Consider the following 22,389-nt stretch of genomic DNA (forward strand, 5'->3'; position numbering starts at 1 on the left):
CTCAATGGGGCTTCCCTTACCACCCTGTCTACCTTTGACACTTCCTGTTGTCCTTCTCTGCTTTTATTTTCTCTTTGGCACTTTTCACTCTCTAATATACTATTAATTTTACTCATGTAATTGATTTGTTTATGATCTACCTCTCCTACCAAAATGTAAGTAAGCCCCATGAGAGCAGGAACTTTGCTTTGCCCACTGCCATCTTCCAAGTGCCTAGAGTAATGCCTGGGTAATAGTTGGAGCTCAATAAACATTTGTTGAGTGAATGAATTAAGGTGCTTGATGCAAACTGGCAATTTAGCTACTATAATACAAAGGACACAGCAGTGAGACAGGTCGGAGGAATTTAAGGAGGGAATAGCGAGAGTACTGTCTGAGAATTTGAAGGAAGGTGAGGGCGGTTGTGTGAAATGCCACAATAAATCAGGTAATACAAGGACTGGAAAGAAAGGCCGTTTAATTTGGCATTTAAAAGGAAAGGATGAATTTAGGGAGAGCAGAACATACGCTGCAATGGATTAAGAATAAAGGGATGTTCTTGGATGTTTGGGTGTAAATAAGATGTGTGGGCTACTGAGTTATTTGCAACATTTAAAATAAATTTGTAGCAATCACATTTTTTAATTGTTGTTTGAATGTGTGTTGGCCAAGATTTCACTTTTATTTTAATGTTCGTGGGGTACTTTGGTCTTTGCAAACTGCTTTCACATTATTGTGGGATGTTCAAAACCACAGTGTGGTGAATGCTGTTAACATATTTCTAGTCTGCCTTCTACATCTGAGGAAATGCTGAGACTTGGGTAAATGCCTTTTCCAAGGTCACATGCTAGGAAATGGTGGAACAGGGCAAAATATCCATCTTTTGACTTAGAAGTCCAGTGTTACTTCCTTTACTTTCATAAGTGATTGATCGTCAGTTTTATTTTGCATGTGCATTTGTAAGCTAATAATTAAATCATGTAGCAAAAAGATGCAGCATAAATAAAATAACAGGATGTGACTGATGTGACACTGAGATGGGCAAGAAGACGTCAAGAGACCTGGACGGGGATGAGTGGTGCGCTTGTTTAAGGGATAAACAGGCGCACCGCTTGTTGATAAAGTTTCAGGGATATGAATACTTGTAGGCTCACATTTTACTTTTATTATCAGATGATGATTATGGAAAGGCCTGTTTTCCCCCATCTGTAACGTAATGAAGATAAATATTGTTATTACTACTCTGATAAAGGGTTTTGTGTCCTCCACATGAAGTTATTTCTGTGTATTTTGTGTGAAGCTGCAATTGAATATCTTGTAATAATTTCAACATCAGTCTAGGCATTAAATAGTATCAGTTACAAGGAACATATCTCAACAGTAGAGTGAAGCCAACCCAGAAATTTTCTTAGTTGAGAGGAGGCTAGTCTGATTTGTTTTCAGGTCATTTAGAGATGACACTTTGTGTGCCACATTCCAAATAAATTATCCAGTCCTGAATGGGTACTGTTAAGGGAGACATAACTTCCAAGAGTTTAGAGTTTTGTTACGTTTTGTTTATTGGCTCTCCCAGCTCAGATGTGAATTACAGGTAAGTAGACGAAAAACACCCTCTGCTTTCTTAATTTCCCACTTAGCAGTTGCTGACTTTTTATGTGATGTGAATCCATTTTATCTTCTTAGGTTGATATATGTTAGCCTACCCGTGCCTGTTTTGGCATGCAGTAAATGAGAATTTAAGTGAAACAAGTTTTTAATTTTCCCTAATAGAAATCTATTCTTCTGAAGATGACTGCTTAGAGTCGATATAATTCCAAAGTACTTGCAAAAAATATCTTTTAGTTTTATGAAGTTCACATGGAACATTGTTTTTACAGGTTTCTGAAGGTCTGTGGATCTGAATTAGTGCGTCTTGAATTATCTTGCAGCCACTTCCTTAATGAAACTTGCATGGAGATTATTTCTGAGATGTGTCTAAATCTACAGGACCTCAATCTCTCATCCTGTGATAAACTGCCGCCTCAAGCTTTCAACCACATTGCCAAATTATGTGGCCTGAAACGACTCGTTCTCTATCGAACAAAAGTAGAGGTAAGATTTACACCTCTGCTAGTGTTAATAGCCAACCGAATATTTAGTTACCTGTAATTGCTCATAATAATGTGATTTCTGATTTTCAAATAGTTTAAGTATATGATGCAACCAGACTATTCTAAAATCACTAGAGCTGGCTGATTCAGTCATTTCAGAATTAGTCTGTTGTGTTGTGGGTTTTTCTCATTTTAAGAAAACGTTATCCTCTGTGCTCTTAGAATTTTTGTCATGCTGTTCATGTTTGTAGGTAAAGAAACAAGCAATGGGCTGAGGTGAGCCGAAATGCTGGCAGGGAATGTGGGAGGAAAGTATGTAGGAGAACATTTGCTTGGAGTGGGAGGAAGCAAAGTGGAGTTTATCCAGGACCAGACTTTGGAGTTAAAAATCCCTAATACATAGTTTAGGAGTCTCATTAAAGAAAAATATTTATTGATCTGCTTGCTTTTTTTCACATAGCTCTAGGACATCTTACCAGGTCATTACATATACTACCACCTGACTGTTTTCATTTTATTTTTTTATTGGAGTATAATTGCTTTACAATGTTGTGTTAGTTTCTACTGTAGAACAAAGTGGATCAGCTATATGTATACATATTACATTTTACCATAATCTACTCAACTGTTCCCCAAATGGTCAACATGTCAGTTTTTCCAGCTGTTTTTCTTTTACAAACCATCTAACAATAACATTATTTTGCACAGAGTTTTATATGTACCGGTTACTATTGCTATTGGATAGAGTTCTGTAAGTGGTATATCTGGTCACAGTATGTGCCTGAGCCCCTGTGATAAACATCCACTTACTGCCATATATTTGTTTCCTCTACTCCAGTAATGTTGGCCTTCTTTCTATTCCTTGAACATTCTGATCCAGTCCCAGCTCACAGCTTTTTCTCCTCTGCCTGTCTGGAATATCCTTCCAGCTCATTACATGGCTGCCCTCTTCTCAACTCAATGTCCAACTTAAATTTTTTTTTTTCAGAGATGGCTTCTTAGACATTGATAAAAGGTAACCCTCCCCCCTCCTTCTAGTTTGCTTCTGTCATATCACCCACAGTGTATTTTCTTTTTAGCAACTTTATCACTATGAGATTATCTTATTGGTTTTCATACTATCACCTGTCTCCTCACATTGGGATATAAGTTTCATGAAGGTAGGACCCTTGTCTGTCTCTTTCATTGCCGTGTTCCTGGTATCTAGTATCATACTTGGTAAAGATTGGCCATTCAGTAAAGATTTAAATAGCCAAATTACTTTTCCAAAATGGTGTACCCCACTCTAGTGACCCCTTGCCTGTCTTGAATGTTGCCTTGGCCAAGTATTCAATCTCTCTGTTTCCCCATATCTAAAGTGGAGATAATAAAAATACAGATCTCACAGGGTCATTGTGAGAATTAATTACCTGTGATGTACTTAGAGGGTGCTGAACACATAGTAACCTCTCAATAAATATTAGCTACTAATAACAGTAGTAAGAGTATGGCAGTTTTGTAGTATGTTTTACTATGTGTTAGGAAAGTCTCCTCTCTATTCTTTTTAAACTTAAAAAAAATATCCTTGTGTATTATTCTTTCAGATATATCTTTCAGCAAGGATTTTATTAGCAGTGCCTTTATTATATTTCATTTTGCTCTGTAATAAGGCTTCCTATCTGTCCATATAGGTCTTGTTTTACATCCAAGAACATGTTATAGTTTTCTTCACTTAGGTTTTATATCTTTCTGGTTAAATTTAACCCTTCTATTTTTTAGTCTCAGATACTATTTTATTTAATTTTAATTGGTTATTGTTAATATAAACATAATTGGGTTTTTAAACATAATTAATATAAAAATAATTGGGTTTTTGTATATTTATCTTGTATCTGCTCACCTTACTGAATGCTTATAATTGTTCTAATAACTTATATCTTTTGGGTTTTCTAATGGTACAGTTATATAATCTGGAAATTAATATACTTTTTCTCTCTGTTCCAGTATTTAAAGTGTTGCTACATTTAGTAGAACTTCATAAATAGTGTAGAATAATAGAGTCACAATAGGTATACCAGTTGTATTTCTAATATAGAGGGAATGTTTTTTTCTTTTTTTAATATTTATGTAACAAATATTTGCATGCCTGTTACGTGCCGGGCACTGCTGTAGGCACTGGAACTTCATTAGTGAACTAAATAGAAATTCCTCATGTAGCTTACTAATTTTATATATTGTTTGATGTTTCTTTCTGATAAGTAGTCTTTATCATTCTCATTTGATTAAGAATATTTTTATCAAAAATGTATATTGTATTTAAAAATTTTAAAGCCTCCATTACCACACTGATCTTTTTTCTTCTTTTATTTATTAATATAATGACATGTTGAACAATCCTTACATTCTTGCGGTAATTCCTACATTTTTTTTTTAACATCTTTATTGCAGTATAATTGTCCTACATGTTTTTTTTTTTTTTTTTTTGCGGTACGCAGGCCTCTCACTATTGTGGCCTCTCCCGTTGCGGAGCACAGCCTCCGGATGCACAGGCTCAGCGGCCATGGCCCACGGGCCCAGCCGCTCCGCGGCATGTGGGATCTTCCCGGACCGGGGCACAAACCCGTGTCCCCTGCAGCGGCAGGCGGACTCTCAACTACTGCGCCACCAGGGAAGCCCTGTCCTACATGTTTTAACTTAATACACAGCTGGGTTATTTTCCTAATGTTTTGGAGCCAAGCTTTATCACTTAGAATCCAATATTTTGGATTCTAGCTTTATCACTTACGAATTATGTTACCTTGAGAAAGTTTCTTGACCCCTTGTGCTTCAGTAAAGTGGAGATAATGATAGTATGCCTTTCAAAGAGTTGTTATGAGGATTAACTGATTTAATATATATAAAGTGTCTACAACAGTATCTGGTTCATTGTAAATATTCTTTAAGAGTTAAGACTTATCAATAGTTTTTACATCTGCTTTCTTCAATGAAATTGAGCTGTGTTTTTCCTTTTCATGCCATTTTGTCAGGTTTGGAGCTGGGATTATGACACCTTAGCAAAATGATTTGTGACATTGACATCATTTTCTTTGATCTGGAATAACTTTAACAAATGAGAATTATCTGTTAGATAGAATTTATCTATAAAACCATCTGGGTGTGTAGCATTTTTTATTGGTAGATCAGAGTAGATATCTTTAGCTTGACGTAGTTTTTAAACTAATCTGTGGAAGTCTGAATATAGTATTCCTGGTTTGGGGCAAAATTTTTACCTAAAGTTTAACTGGTGACCTGCTTTGTTGGAAAGAAGACTTTGATTCTAGTTCTGGCCCTACCAGTGACAAACTTAACTCACATAGTCTCTCAAATTCCAAGATTCTTTCTTTGTAAAATGAGAGGACTATTGTCCCTGAATGCCAATTTAAAGATAGTGTTAGCCCATGTTTTCACTGGTCTGTGGTGAAATGACTCGTCATTTATGTGGGTGTAAAATTGTCAGCTATCTTTTCTTGGGTAGACCTATCTATTCTGAAATTATGCCACACCTGCTTTTTACTGGTGTATTTACTGTTTTATATTGCTCTGTGTGTCTGATATCCTCTGAGCAAGATGATGCCTCATTTTAAAATATTCTGATTAAATTTAACTTTAAGAAGAAATGTAACATAGTTCATTAATAAGTGAACCTTCAGGAAGAAAAATCGGGTAAAAACCAAGAAATTATATCAACTTGCTAGGCATCTTACATCTGTGATGATTTGTAAAAATGTATTCCATGTGATGCTTTTGAAATGTCATAAATTAACATGATCTAAGTGTCAGGGAATCATTACATAGTCCACAGTTTTCTTCCATTTACCCCAAGAAACTGATAGAATATGACTACATATTTTTTTAAAAGTGTGATTTATAGGAATTGAGATTTCATTTCGAGTGGAGACCTATACATATGCATCCAAGTCTAAATAGCATCAGCTCAGCTTCCCTCAGTTACTTAAACATAGATGTGAAATCACTGTATGACTGCATTAAGTAAAATTTGGTTTGTACCATATGTTACTACCTGTTAAAGTTTGTTTTTATTAGTCTATCTGCTAAAATACCATAAAATCATTTATAAACTTACCCTACACAATTTTTCTGACATTTAGTACATAGAAAAAATTATAAAATTGATTTTCATTGATCTACAGTTGACTTACAATAAAATAAAAAATAGTGTCATCTTAGTGATATAAATGGCAAAATTCAAAATTAAGAAAAACCTACCCAGGCAGTGTTTACTTTTACAGCTTCCCAGGTCTCTCTGCCTATACTTTATTCACTTCTGTTATCTTGTCATTCTTGGGATCTGCATCAGACTCCCCCACAGGCACCAAGTAACTCAGAGGAATAAAGGGAAAAGACAACACAATCAGCTGGTCTCTTTTAAAACAAACAGAAGCCACAGCATAAGCACCTCCCTTGTCACTTAGGCAAAGCATTATGTCACCCCCTTTTCCCTTCCATATGTTCACTGCTTCAGTCCTGCACTCAATGATGTTGGTGGATGGGAGAAAACAGAGTGAGAAGACAAGATTTAGGGGATTGGCTTCTCTCTAAACCTTCCACGTAATCGCTGGCAGTACATTCAGGTGTTATAAACTGTCTTGGAAAGAAGGAATAGCAGTTGACTTCAGATGCCTGTGATGGCTCTAAGGAAATATATGAGGAGAAAAAGAAGATATGAATTTGAACTTCCTGGGAGAGGTTTTTTTTTTTAAAGGAATACATATTATCCAGTGCCACTTTTACCCTTGTTTTTCTAAACACTACATAATTATAAAATAAGAAAAAATTAGTATTTCAAAATATTGACTCTATTATAGTGTATAATCTTCGGAGAGGTCAGATTTATGATGTAGTAGAGTTATATTTATGTGCCTATATATAATTTACATTAATAAATGTAATGTATTTATGCCATTTTATAAGATTGAAGCAAATCTGTGTGCATAGTGAATATAGCTTTAGAGGATATTGGAGACCTGGGTTTTAGTCCCAAAGTTTGGGAAAACTTAACTGAATATGTTGTTTGCTGTCCTAGACATTCTGCATATTATTTAATCCTTTACACTAGTCTATTGAGTCTAAGAGTGTTACTCTTAAATCGTACAGATGATGAAATGAAGGTCCCAAAAGATTAATGTTTCCCAGTGGCACAGAGCAATAAGTTAAAGTCAGGATTTGAACCCAGATTTGGTGGCCTCAGAGTTACAGTGAAAATTGTAAGATACATAAGAGCATAGAATAGTAGTTATTCTAATAGCTTGGCTGTCTATCTAAAATAGAGCTTTTCTCTTTACTGCTTAATCCTTTTCTAATCCATAATTGGTAAGGAAATATAACATTGTAAATAAGATACACAACATTTTGATCCCGTGTAAAATGCAAACTATTAAGTTATAGTCTGTAAACATTTTCTAGTCTAAAATATCTACTATAGACAAATGGACTTTTGCCTTTTATTTTTATTATGAACAAACTTAGTTTGAAGTCTTAGTTCTGAATTTATAATAACAGTTAGTTATTCAAATTACATTTAGTATAATTTAAGTAATAGTTTGTAGAGTCCATACTTAATGAACTACCTCAAGCACATGGTATATACATATATATATATATAGGCCAACTCTCAATATTACACTATAGTGGGGAGCAGCATTGGAACATATAATTTCCCCAAATATTTTAGCATGTAAAGGAGTGCATTGTTGATGTCCAGGTAGTGTGTTCTTAAGTGGTTAGGTAGAGCCAGACCTATTGCAGGTCTGGTTACTCAATAAGAATGAGAATGCAGGAGAACAAAACTATAGTAGGGTCAGAATTGCCTCGTATGCAGGTAGGTGGATCCTGGTGTGCTGATGTAGCACCTCCCTGAGCCAATGGTGAAACAGGCAGTGGGCCCAGAGCACTGGTCTTCTCTGTACCTGACATTTTACCAACAAGGCCTGCTGCATTGACCACTGAGCCTCATGTGTAACCTTGTCAGACACTGGGGCTCTATCCCAGTGCATTTCATTTGTACTGCTTAATTGCTGCTTTGGTAGTCAACTGTGTGAGAGCAACCTTAAAACAAGCCCCAAGTGTCATTGTCACCAATTTTTGAGCACAGCCTTTTATGACCTGGCCTAGCTCATTAAGATTTTTCTCCCCAGCTCCACTGCTTTGGCTAATACCATAGCTAGTACCGTACAGTGAGAGGAAGCAGCAGTAGGATCTTGTTCAGACTTTAGGTATGGTTAAAACTGCTTAGCAGTAGGTCTGGGTGTTGATTCAGACATTATTTGATAATTTAAAAGCTGGGAAGATATTTGTTATTTCGTCTGTATCAGAGATCAGTGTCAAAAACCTCAGTCCTAGAGAGTTCCAAGGTGATGGAGGAGTAAGAGGGCGTGGAGTTCATCTCTGTCTACGGATGCATCAGGAGTACATCTACAGATGCAACAGTTCTCACAGAACACCAGCTACACACTAGCAGAAGACCTTGGACACTGGGAAAGACTGTAAAGATCCCCGTATAACTGGGTGTGATGAAAGAAAGAAGGGAGAAGGAGGAGGAGAGGAAGCGGGATGGGACCTGCACGCCGGGGGGTGGAGGGGTGGGAAGCTGAAGCAGGGGAGAGATTCCCACATCCAGGGAAGCCCCCTCACTGATGGGGAAATCGGTTGGGACAGAGGGAAGCATTTGAGGCTATCAGAGGAGGGTGAAGCGACCAATCTGTGGCAGATGGGACAGAATGAAAAAACTCAGTCCTTCTCTTGACTTTCCCACTTGAAAGATTTATGTGCTTGGGTAAGTCACTTATACTAAGCTAAAAGTTTATCTGTTAAAAAAAAACTTAGCCTATCACATAGGCTATTGAGAAGACCAAATTAGGTCGTACATGTTAACAACAACACACTTTATAAATTAGATGGACTTGTGTAAATGTGAAAATGATAGTGTAGGTTTACTCAGCATAGTCCTACACAATCATTCCCAACTTTGTGAAGTATTCTTTTAGGTCTTCCTAAATAGGAATATCTTTTCCATCATGTGCTAAGAGAGATTTAGGCCGAATTACTGCTTTCACACTTATGATCTGTTTCTGGTAAAAGGGATGTTCATTCCTAACTTATAAACTCCCTAATGGGAGGGACCATGTTTGACTGTTTACTTTTTACAACCAGTACGTAGAACAGTGTCTGGTATTCACTATAGTGAATATGTCTAGTAGATATTCAGTAAACTTGTGTTGAATGAATGAGTGATAACTCTCGCTTGTCAATTCATTTTTTCTTTATTTGCTAAGTTAGTAAGCGTAAGTTTGTCTTTCTACAGAATAACCACATCAACTAAGCAGAGGGGTGGGTGGATCTACAACTTGGAAAACTTGTAAGAAAATATTTGAACTGTATTTGTCCAGAATTTTTAGCTCTAAAAAATAGTGAAATATAGTTCTATTTGTTTGGTTAGTTTATTTCATGAGATCTTTTTCTTTCTTTAGGTATGTTTAGGATTGTGATGAAAAATCGCTTCATCAGAGAAATAGCAAATGTCTTCTTATAACATCAACCAAAAAAAGAAAATCATTAAATAACCTCTTTTCAGAGTTAGGGGTATACATTTGTTGGATTTCAGCAGTTGCGGAGCAGTAAATGTATGCCTGGTGAAAAACAAGATAGTACTAGGTGATGGAGAGACAGAAATGACCCTCAAGCTGAGATTTAGACCCTGTTTATTGCGTGATCCCAGCATAACTAGTGAAATGAGTGGTTAAATGCAGTAATTTTCTTTTTACTGAATTTGGTAGATCTTTTAGAATTGTGTAGGCAAGACTTTTAGGCAAAAGATGGGAACTTAGAACAAACAGGAAGGAGAACTTTAGTTGTACTTAGTTTCTTCTGCCATTCGTGACAAAGAAGTAATTATACTACAGTGAGGTATATAATGATTGGAAAGACTTTAAGTACCTTTAGTCCTTTTCATCTCTATTCACAAGATTCTTATTATTTATGATAAACATTAACTGCAAGTACTTCTTTAGCCATACATGATGATGTATGCTCATGAGAGGAGGGCTATAGAAATTTAACTCATTAAATAGACTTTTAAATACTTAAAAGGAAAAAGCTTTTATTTTGAAATAATTTTAGACTTACAAAAAGTGGCATAAAAAGTAGGTTTGCCTACTATATGCATATATTTTTCCTGAACCATTTGAAAATAAGGTAGAAGATATAATTCTCTTTTACCCCTGAAGGGACATATACCTGCAACCTATTTGTAAACACTTGTGCCATGGACTGAATTGTGTCTCCCCAAAATTCATATGTTGAATTCATAACCCCCAGTACCGCATAATGTGACTGTATTTGGAGATAGGGCCTTTAAAGAGGTAATTAAGTTAAATGAGGTCATTAGGATGGGGCCAAATCCAATATGAGCGGTGTCCTTATAAGAAGAGGAGATTAGGACAGAGACACACACAGAGGGAAGACCATATGAAAACACCGGAAGGAGATGGCCAGTTTCAAGCCAAGAGGAGAAGCCTTAGAAGAAACTAACCCTGCTGACACCTTGATCTCAGACTTCTAGCCTCCAGAATTGTAAAAATTAATTTCTGTTGTTTAAGCTACCCAGTCTATGGTACTTTGTCATGGCAGTTCTAGCAAACTAATACAACTTACAAAGGATAGCATAAGGATAACTTTTTAACATATTGCATAAAAAGTGACTTCAAGAGAAGTCCTTTGCATTGTCTAAAACAATCTGGATTAGTGTTAGGAATTTGAGCTTATTTACCTTTTCTTTGTTTGGGAAAAAATATCTGAAGTTGGGGGTGAGATGGGGCATGATAGGTAGCTCAGCAAGAATGTCATTCTGTTGCTTAGAAAAAACGTCTGAAGTTGGGGGTGAGATGGGGCATGATAGGTAGCTCAGTAAGAATGTCATTCTGTTGCTTAGCAGCAGACAAGAAAACCAAGAGTGTTTTTTTAAAATTTGGAGTTATAAATGGAACACCTGCATCCAATTTTGATTGCCTCACTTCAAGAATGATAGAGCATAAATTGAAAGGATCTGAAGTAGTGCAAAAACTGATTATAGGTATTGTAGGGGACTAGTATATGACAGTAATCCATAAATGTGGTTCAGCAACTGTTTACTTGACCTGCTAGGCAGGGATGACAGTTTCAAGGACCCCACTGCCTTCATCTTCAGGAGCTAGAAGACAAACAAAAGTAGCTGATCTCTACTTCTGTTGGATATCAACACTCTCCTCCTAGTTTCTTTTTTCTGTGCCAGTTTATCCAGCAGAGTGAATATATAAGTAAAAATGCATACCACCCTGTCTGTTAATGAAAGCACCTGAGCTTTCCCACAAAAGATACATAAACTGTCTTTTGCAAACAGCATGATTTGATTTAGTGCCACGAATTTGCTTTCCGACACATAGATAATGGTATTCTCCTGACTGCGTTCTTATTTGATTTAGAGAACACATTCCTGTATATTGGTAAGTAGAAGCAGGGATGGTCTTTCTTTTAGTAGAGCAAGTGCATTTAACAGACTTAAGGAAAGGAGTGGCCTCTCACCAGAGCCACTGCTTATTATTAACTAAGATGGAACAATTGAAGCAGGAAGATCCTACTTTGGTCACCTAAATTGACTAATGCAGGCTGTCATTAGCTGTCACCTGAAAGGCAGTCCATTTCAGACAGATTTGTTTAGCTAGACAACATATAAAACAAAAGATATTAATAATTACTTTGTTCTTAAACAGAATCAAGAATTAAGATTTTAATAACTTTTACTATATTATATTCTAAAACTAACAAACTTTTAAAAGTCTTTATGTCTCCAGGCAAGAATATGTCTCTACTTCTTTTCTATCCTGGATTGCTTTATAGAAGTGCCAGTGGGAAGTACCAGGCCTTTTGGTGGGATTGAGTGTGTGTGACCTGCATGATGGGCTATGATTCAGTCACAGTTGAGAAGCTTCTTGGGGGTCAGATTCATTATCATCCACATTCATGACAGTAACCAGTATACCGGGTATAAGAAATCTACCTGGTAAGGACACATTCATTAGAGATAGCTGATTATTAACACATTCTCTCACTGTTGGCATGTCACAGGGGAAACCAAATTACAGTTATAAGACCTGTCTGGTGAGTTCAGAATGAGAACAGTGAGCATTAGTTATGTGACTTAAATGCTTAAAGGCATCAACACAAAACAGATTGATACCATCCTCGTAACAGGAAGGAAAGACATGCTTTTGGAAGAAAATAGATAAAGTCTTTGGACCAGTGCACCCTCTTCAGCTGAGCATCGTTTAGATGAACAGTGTCAATCAACCAAAGTGTGCTTCAGATTCCTATGCTCCCTTGGTGGTCCAACCCTTACCCCTCTGATCAAAATATTCTTTCTTTTATATAGGCAGTAAGGTTACAGTCAAGTCCAGCCGGTGTGCAAACTGCCATGACTTTTTGACTGCACATCTCTGCCATCATCCATCATGGGTTGATATGGAAATTGATCAGTTTAGTCATCTGTGAGCAAAGATGTCTTCAACTGTATTATTATAGGAGAGATCCACTACAGTGGTAAAAATAGGCTCTGAAAGGCGACTACAGGGCAAGGCAAATGTGTGTGATTTAGTCTTAGGTTTTGTTCTTTCACACATACGGCTTTTTGGAATTTAACACATTATTTGAACCTTATACTAAAATTTCTGAGACTGTGGTTTAGGGTAGGTCTACAGTTAGGTTTAGAGAACTTCCCTTTTTTTTTCCTCAAAGGCATGTGTAAGAGTTTATTAATTTATGTCATTTATGATCTTGAACATTCTCTTTTTAGAGAACAATCAGAAGTCTTACTTTTCTACCACAATGCTGATCTTCAGGTTTAACCTATAAAAGACAATATTATTTTCAAGTTGTGATTATGTATCAGTATATAAACTATACTGTATTATATATTTAAACTGTATAAAAGGACAATTTGGTTTATAGCAAATATCTATAAGGTAATTGAATTGAAATATTCTAAATATAGTTAGTTTCAACTACTTTAAATAGGTCTTAAAATACTTCAACTTTTACTCTATATTTCCCTTCCCCAAATTTAGAGATTGGAACACGGGGGCAAAAAAAAATTAAATTAGAGAAAGAGAAATTCATACATATATGTAGCTGGATCTTCAATTACAATAATTGAGTGATTGTGTTCTTAGGATTTCTTTGGTGGTATTTCTTCTGTAAATTTATAAATTTTCATTTAATCAGCATACTTTTATAAAATCCTATCTCATTACTTGTAGTTATTGCTGTGATATGTTTGAAATATATCATCAGTGAAAGTATACTTGTGATCAGGTGATGTCACTAGTCTCTCTGTTTTAGCTGGTGCATGTCTGTGATATATAAACATCTGTTTCTTTAAGATGCTTTCTAGGAATCATGGTTTGTTTATTTGTTTGTTTTTTGCCGTGCCATGCAACATACGGGATCCTAGTCCCCGACCAGGGATGGAACCTGTGCCCCCTGCATTGGGAGCACGGAGTCTTTTTTAATAAATTTATTTATTTATTTATTTATTTATTTTTGGCTGTGTTGGGTCTTCGTTGCTGCGTGCGGGCTTTCTCTAGTTGCGGGGAGAGGGGGCTACTCTTTGTTGCCGTGTGCGGGCTTATTGCAGTGGCTTCTTTCGTTGTGGAGCACGGGCTCTAGGGGTGAGGGCTTCAGTATTTGTGGCGCATGGGCGTAGTTGCTCCGCCCCATGTGGGATCTTCCCAGACCAGGGCTCGAACCAGTGTCCCCTGCATTGGCAAGCGGATTCTTAACCACTCAGCCACCAGGGACACGGAGTCTTAACCACTGGACTGCCAGGGAAGTCCTTAGGAATCAGGACTTAGAGAAATACAGACTTGGGATCCTATCTTCCTATACTGAGTGTTACAAGTAAGGGTTGTATTCTTTATTAAAGATAAGCAACAGTTAATTTTTAACTGCAAAAATTTTTAATTGCAAAAATTATTAATTAGTTATAATAATTATAAACCTGCATTAATATAAAATATGAACACAGCATTGCATATGTGGTTTATGTAAGGTCTCATTATAAAATGTTTATGGTATGCATAATTATAACTCTACTAAGTTACAAATCTGGAATATCTAAACCATTTATGTGAGTATAATAAGTATCAGTTATCACTTTATTAAGTATTTTTGCTTAGCACTTTAGTAGTGTAGAGCATAGGAGATTTTGAACTTTATGGGTAGCATCTCTTAAAAAGCTGTCAATGAAAATTTGAATTCCTGCCTTCTTTTACCTCTTAATAAATTTCCTTGTAACAAGTAGAGGCAATAATAATTCTCTATAACTTAATAGTTATCCATTGGATTTTGAGGCTGCTGAACAGAGTTAGTAGGTAAATTTTAGGTTGAATATAAAAGGGTTCTTTATTTCTTTTTTTAAAAAATATTTATTTATATTTTGGCTGTGTCAGGTCTTAGTTACAGCACACAGGCTCTTCATTTTGATGCGCAGGCTTCTCTCTAGTTGTGGTGTGCGGGCTCAGTAGTTGTGGCACGCAGGCTCTCTAGTTGTGGCTCACAGGCTCAGTTGCCCGGCAGCATGTGGGACCTTAGTTCCCCAACCAGGGATCAAACCAGCATCCCCTGTATTGCAAGACAGATTTTTAATCACTGGACCACCAGGGAAGTCCCCAAAGGATTCTTTCTTTATGAACATAAATCCTACTACCAGGTGCCAGCTTCACCTAGAGTATGTTTTGAAAATTTTGTAAAAGAAATTAACATGGAGCCAGTCACTTCTTAGTGACTCCGGTTCCACAGTGATTTAAATAAGGTTGGCCTTTGTTTAAAAATTGCAAACTCATTTGAAAATGAATCTGCTGCATTGCATTATTAAAGCTGCTAACTATTTAAATTGTGTTTTAATTTTATAGAGCTACTCTTGTGCTTATATTGAATTTTACAGGTCTAACCAGCAGAATTTGTCAATTTGGGAAGCTAAAAGATATCTTAAGTCTTAAGTAAAAGGTTCATAAAATTGTTCAGTTTTTATTTCTGAATACCTTTTTTTGTAGTATGCTTAATATAGGTTTAATCCATCTATTTGTGTGTTCTAAAAGGGTAAAAGTGATGCAAGTACTCGTTAAGGTAGAATTGTTTTCTTAAATTGGGGGTGGGCGAATTCTTTCTGCAAAGGGCTGGATAGCAAATATTTTGGGCCTTGCAGGCCATATGGTCTCTGTCATAACTATTCAGCCCTGCTGTTGTAGTGTGAAAACAGCTATAAACAATACATAAATGAATGGGTGTGCCATGTTCCAATAAAACTTTATTTACAAAAACAACCAATGGGCTGAATTTGGCCCATGAGCAGTATTTTCTCAACTGCTCTAAATCACTGAGACTGTGGTCTCTCTAAAATCAGGTCATTTTATGTCTGGAAGTGAAGAGGTAGTTTCTCCTTTTTGCTTTAGCATCAATAGTAGTACTTTAATTCTGAATAGTAATAGCATAGAGAAAGAAGATACTAAAGATATTCTAGGAGGAAATCGGTTAGCTGGATTTGGAGAGATTGCAAGCTGATCTATAGATGTGTGCTCTATACCTGGGTACTCCCACCGTCTCTGGCTTATCTTGAGCTCTGCTGGAGAAAGTCAGGAAACTGTTAACTTGTGCTTTCTCACCTCATTGCTACCAGTCAACCCTTTTATTTATCTCTATTTGACTCCTTGTTACATTCCTCACAGCATCCCTTCCAAGGTCATCCTTATCCCCTTATAGCTTGGTCTCAGCATTTGATCTCACATCTCTTATTTAGCAAAGATGTGTGATATTCAATATGAATCTCTTACGTTCTATGTTAATTCCTTTTTTAAGGTAGGAATGAAAAATGATAATTCTACTACTAAATGAATTTTTTTTTTATAAATTTGTTTATTTTTTAAATTTTATTTTTGGCTGCATGCGGTATTTGTTTTTCTCTTTTTGGCTGCGTTTGGTCTTCGTTGCCGCGCTCGGGCCTTCCTTAGTTTCAGTGAGCGGGGGCTACTCTTCGTTGCAGTGCATGGGCTTCTCATTGCGGTGGCCTCTCCTGCTGCGGAGCATGGGCTCCAGGCATGCAGGCTCAGCAGTTGTGGCATGCAGTCTCAGCAGTTGTGGCGTGCAGGCTCAGTAGTTGTGGTGCACGGGCCCTGCCGCTCCGTGGCATGTGGGATCCTCCCGGACCAGGGCTCGAACCCGTGTCTCCTGCATTGGCGGGCGGACTCCCAACCACTGCACCACCGGTGAAGCCCTAAATGTATTTTTAATTCTCAATTTAATATGCAGACTGTATAAGTTATTGTAAAATATTTGCCTGAATAAGTATAATAGGCCATTAATTCCTCTTCTACGACTTGAAATGCATCTACCCTTACATAGGTGTTTTTTAGATACATAATTATGAGAATATTAATTCAAAAGTGATCATAATGTATAGTAAAGTTATGTAATTTTCAAGCATGTTTTTAAACCCTGAGTCATGATAAAGGTCACTTCTGAGAAAGTATGTGAATGGATGGAGGGATACACAAATAGAGTAGATAAGCAAAGAAGGCAAAATGTTAAGATTTGATAAATCTGAGTTGTGACTACATGGGTGTTTGTTGTCTTGGACTTTTGTACTTGTCACATATTTGAGGTTCTTCATTGTAAGGAATTTAAATATAAATGACCAAACAATTTCCATGAATCATGAATGAGGTATATGTATATGTATTTTTTTAATTTAAAATTTCTTATCCACAAGAGTATGTGGAATCCTCTCTAAAAATTCTCTACTATGTTCTGGATCTTGCTCTGGGAAAATCTTATAAAACAACTTTGTGATAAGATCTGGTACTTTAATAAAAACAAACCTAATGTCATTTTCCCATCAGTATGTTAAAATAGCTAAGTATTATGGAGAATCTGAAACTTATCTTCATATACCTCTTCTGATGTCAACATTCTGAGAGCTACATGGCATTGTCTTATAAATGTTATAAGTTGTGTTGAAACTTAAGCATAAAATCAATATAAACTTTTTTTTTTTGCTTAAATTTTAAAAAATGCACAACAGTGAAACAATTAGTCTTAAGTTTGGTACCAATCTAGGGCCTATTATAACTACTATTATTTTATTTTTGCCCTAAGTTTATTTTAAATGAAGTACTTTGTTACTTTATTTTCTCAATAAGAATCTGAATAAATGTTTTGTGTTGTCATTGGCACATTCTTCAATCCCTCCCCAACTGATAATTTTTTCACTTCTGAACACTGGGAATAGATTAAACAGAGGCTGTATAATATCATCTTAATTTTGTTAGATATGATTTATTTAGTTCAGATGTTTAGAAAGTTTGCCACATGTTTGTGTAGTATTTTTTTTTAATTTATAAAAGGAAAAACTAAAAATCTGAATGCTTTGCATTGCTTGTTTTTAAATTTTTCATGGCAGGCATGTCATCAAGTGAAATTTTGACTGTTCAGAGATATTTCAGGAACCATGATTATGTAGCAGTCTCGGACACCTTTGGGTTTCTTTAGTGGTGAGACCGTTTCCATTGCACAGGATGGATGGGCTGAAATGGCAGGAACACGACTAGAAAGTGCACGTTTCAGTTAGCATGGTGCTAGTGGCAGGTGCTCGATGGCTGTTGGGATCCTTGTCAACAAAGAGAATTCTTTGACATTAAAGTCACGGGCTCAGTCCTGATTTGGGGTGGCTATTGGCAGTTCCATCAGCCTGCAGCTGATCAGTGAATGTCAGAGCTGCCGCTGTTCTACAGTTGTCACCAACCCTTGGTGCTTTTTTTTTTTTTTGGAGCGAGGGAGGGTTGGTTTAGCTTGTCTTGTTCAGTCTTCACCAGGCTTTCAAATTGCTTACGTTTGGAAAATGCACTGAGAGGTCATAGGGAATATAGGTGTCTTTAGGGCATGCAAAATCATATACAGAGTGAGGACTTACTACGTGGAGACAAGTAATGATTACCTTGACTCCAAGCCAATCAATGGTGTGAACACCTGGGGACTCATTAAATGGCATTTGTGGTGTTTGTAACCAAGGTTTTGAGCTCTATTTCAGGAAAAGCAGTGACAGCCTTTAATGTCTAATTGACCTCTTCTCTTTGTTTCACTTTCTTGTCCTTTCCTTATTTGCCTCTGATGTGGTTCCTGATGGCAGCAAACAGCCCTGCTCAGCGTTTTGAACTTCTGTTCAGAGCTTCAGCACCTCAGTTTGGGTAGTTGTGTCATGGTAAGTATTGGAAAATTCTTTATTCTCAATTGCTGCTTCTCTTTTTCTTCCCATGGGTGACTTTTATCCTGACCCTCCCCACACCCACCCACAGCTTTTCAGATTTATGGATAACTATGTGCAACTCGCTTTAAAACATTTTTCTTAAATGGGAGAATTTGTCTTTGACAGTATTTATCTGTGAGAACAAGGAAAGGAGTATAGTGTGGTGCAAAGAGTGTGGTTCTGCCTCAAGCCAGATGTTATCTCAGACAAGCTATTTAGCTCTCTGGGCTTCTTTACAAAATAATATATCAATCATACCCAAATGCCAGTAGTCTGGTAAGTTTTTCACAAAGCTAATTTTAGTTTTTGAGTTCAGAGATTATTTTCTGGAAATGCTGATGATAGTAGATAGGTTTATTTTGTTTGTTTCACTGTCCTTACTGAGTAAGATGAAAAGATGGACACCAACCTATGTTGGAACTAATTTCTTTAAAACGTTACTGGTCTGTGAAATCCAAAAACGTAGGGACTGTTGGAATAAATAATCTTGAAACTCCTTTCAGATATAAAATTATAATTTATATGTCATTGGAAGAGTTCATGGGATGAATTAAATGTTTTTCAACTAAATTACATGGTTAATAAATAAGACTGGCACTCAAGGGACAGGAGAACTCTGTGTGTGCGCGTGTGTGCATACGTGTGAGCCTGTGTGCGTGTGTGCATGCATGCACACTCACAGGAAATGCATCTCCCAATATAACTGACTGTGGAGCGATCCATTCCTCTTTATTTTCTTACCTACCCCCCCATACCCAAAGCAGATTCAGGAGATCCTAAACCATTCCAGTTTTGCATCCACTTATTAGGAAGACCTGAATAAGCAGGATGGTTGCAATATCAGAGAAGTTTTTAGGCCTTATTAAACCCCATGTATGGGCTCAGGCCCATCCCGGTCTCTGGAAACAATCTGAGAGCCCACTAACTCAGCATTAGGTTTCCCTTCTGGTCAACTTTTTACGTTAGTAAGGCATTTCATGGGCTTCTGTTGGGTCCTTCTAGTGGCTCTTCTAGATGGGCTCAGTGACACTCCATGGCACTTTCTGTGACAACATACGAACCAGTTACTGTCACTTGGACTTTGCTTATTGTTAGCCTGCCTTCTTTAGATTGGTAAGGACCCTGCTTTGACTTTGGCCAGAGGTATCTTATTCTGCCTGTTAATTACCTCCGCATAACCTAGAGCAGCATTCTCTAGAAAAGCAGGCCTCTAATCACAGACACTTTCGAGTTGGAATTATGTATGTTTATAGTTGGAGTTAGGTGTAGTTGAAGTCAGCATTTTCCTAAGTTGACCTATGGAACATTAGTCCTAAAAGATATTCAAGTTAAAAAGTTGTGTATTGTAGGGGGAAAGAAGGGGGAATAGGAATTCTGGGTCTAAATTAGGAAACGATGCTCCTGTATCCTCCCCCTGGAGTTTTCAATGGTATGTCCTACAATAAAGAAACAGTTTGCCTTTGCTTAAACCAATGTTTTCCAACTTTACCTGACCAATGAGCCCATTTTTTCATGTTACATCTATTATTATGTAATATGGTATGGGAAATGCTACTTCAGATAAATAGGCCATTTTTAAATTAAAGTATGTAGTTACCAGTATTGTTACAATTGATATTTATTTGCCAGGAAATGAAGTTTTAAGGACTTGACATTCGAAGTTCAGAAATACTGCTAATATTGCTGATACTGCTACTAACGTGATGATTGAAACATTTCATACTGTCACAGAGGTACTGTTCTTCACAGCAGGTCTGGGTTCACCAGGACAGTAACACAGACAGCTCTTGGTTGATACTTTAATACCATGTTTATTTCAGTTTCTTTCCTGTCAGCTGACCAAAAGGCAGGATGATTCATTTGATATTTTATTTTTGACTATCAAAATAATAGCAATCAGAATCATGGGTTTTGGAAAGTTTTTAATTTGCTTCTTCCTAAAGAAGCTAATTGGCTGCACTAATGATCAAAGCTACAGTTTTGTGTTGTTTGGGTGCACTCACTTAAGAAGATAGTTGTATTTACCCAAATCGATTTCTCGTGGTCTTCTGCATGATTGTTCCTGCAGAACCTTAGAAATCATCACCACTGTATCTAATCTATCAGCTCTTTGGTTCTGACTCAAAATATAGCCCCCAACCTGTCCACTTCTCCAATGCCACTGCTTCACCTTGATCCAAGACCCAGCATCTCTCCTCTGCGCTAGTGCAGGCCTCTTCACTGGGCTTCCTCCTCCATTCATACCCACCGTAGACCATCCTCCAGAGTCCGGAGGGGTTTTTGTTTTAATGTGAATCATATTTGTTTCAAACCCTCCATTGATCTCCTTATAGTTAAAATAAAAATTCAAAGTCCTTCACGGCCTGATGGCCTGGCCCCTGCGTAGCTCTCTGGCTTCACAGCCTGCCCTCTCTCTCACTCCCCTTGGGCCGTGTACCCATCATATTTCTGTTCCTTGAATGAGCCACGCTCATTCCCGGAGATCCTGGCAGCCACCACTCCCTCCCTCAACCTCTGCCACTCTGATCACTCTCATGTCACCTGTTTTATTGTTTTACTTATCACTCTCTGAATTTATTTTGCTCATTTATGTGTCTGTATGTCTTTCCAAGAAATGTGAACACAGTCTTTTTTTTTTTGATTCACTGTTGCTCCCAGCACATCGGAGATGAAAATACGAATAAACAAATGGACAAAAGGAAGTAATCATTGGAAATGTTTGCTGTTTCGTTTCCTTTTGACTTCTGATGATAATGCTGATACCTGATTATAACAAAATCAAATGAAACTCCTAAAAGAATCTGTTTAAAGAAACATTATTAAAACATTCAAAGCCCATGAACTGAAATGTTTAATTCTTGAATAGTAGAAGCTTATCCCACGATCATGAGGTAAATCATTGGACACCTCCAATAACTGACAGCAGCTAACTTATCACAATCTAAATTATTTTTCAGGTTGCATTTTCAGTCCCCAAATGCCTCCTTTAACCCAAAACGAGTATCCTTATTAGTACCATCAGCATATTCACTTACTATTTTAGAGCCTAGCTAAGTGCATACCTTTATCAGGGAGATCTTACATATCAACGTAGCAACAGCTACCGTCAAAATGGGAGGCATACAAGGACAATACATAATCCTCAAATTCTTTAAGAGGGACTGAGGATTTCAGACTGCTTTGGGATTTCATTCATTAACGTCCTCTGTCTGGAATTCTGTTAAATGGATTTTTAAGTAAGTGATTACTCTCGCTGTTTTACGAAACGGTGGCAGGTCTGTGAGATGAGTGGGCACATCTGTGTTAATGACAGTGTGGGTATGTTTGCACAGAAGCAAACAACAGGAGATGATTAAGAATGCTTTAACGTGCTCAAAACAGTTTGTGTTTCTGAGCATAATATGGGAAAGATTGAAATTATTTGATTTCCAGATTGAAGACTATGACGTGATAGCTAGCATGATAGGAGCCAAGTGTAAAAAACTCCGGACTCTGGATCTGTGGAGATGTAAGAACATTACTGAGAACGGGATAGCAGAGCTGGCTTCTGGGTGTCCACTTCTGGAGGAACTTGACCTCGGATGGTGCCCTACTCTGCAGAGCAGCACCGGCTGCTTTGCCAAACTGGCACGCCAGCTTCCAAACTTGCAGAAACTCTTTCTAACAGCTAACAGGTCTGTGTGTGACACAGACATTGAAGAACTAGCATGTAATTGTACCAGATTACGCCAACTGGACATATTAGGTAAGGATACTATCTATAAATTTCTTTTAAAGCCTTGACATAAAAACTAACCTCAGACTTTTTATAGGGAGAAAAGAAGTTCTTGGATACAATAAAAATGTTGTCCTGATAATTATAACTGTACTTAAGTAAAAGAGTGAGGGCAGTAACAGAATTTTATAGTTGAACCTATGAGAAAGCTCTAAATAACCATAATTCTTGGTCTAGTAAGA

General features: G+C 37.1%; 1 protein-coding gene across 1 annotated transcript in view; it reads left to right on the forward strand.

Annotated features, from left to right (window-relative positions):
• Positions 1 to 22,389, forward strand: part of FBXL4 (F-box and leucine rich repeat protein 4) — a 67,356-nt gene that overhangs the window by 40,014 nt on the left and 4,953 nt on the right. Inside the window, exons 6-8 of the mRNA XM_060030210.1 lie at positions 1,857 to 2,070; positions 18,316 to 18,387; positions 21,865 to 22,177. Of these exons, the coding sequence (XP_059886193.1) occupies positions 1,857 to 2,070; positions 18,316 to 18,387; positions 21,865 to 22,177 (599 nt within the window). The remainder of the gene's footprint in view (positions 1 to 1,856; positions 2,071 to 18,315; positions 18,388 to 21,864; positions 22,178 to 22,389) is intronic.

The sequence above is a fragment of the Delphinus delphis genome, chromosome 14 (assembly GCF_949987515.2).
Source record: "Delphinus delphis chromosome 14, mDelDel1.2, whole genome shotgun sequence".
Taxonomy (NCBI): Eukaryota; Metazoa; Chordata; class Mammalia; order Artiodactyla; family Delphinidae; genus Delphinus; species Delphinus delphis.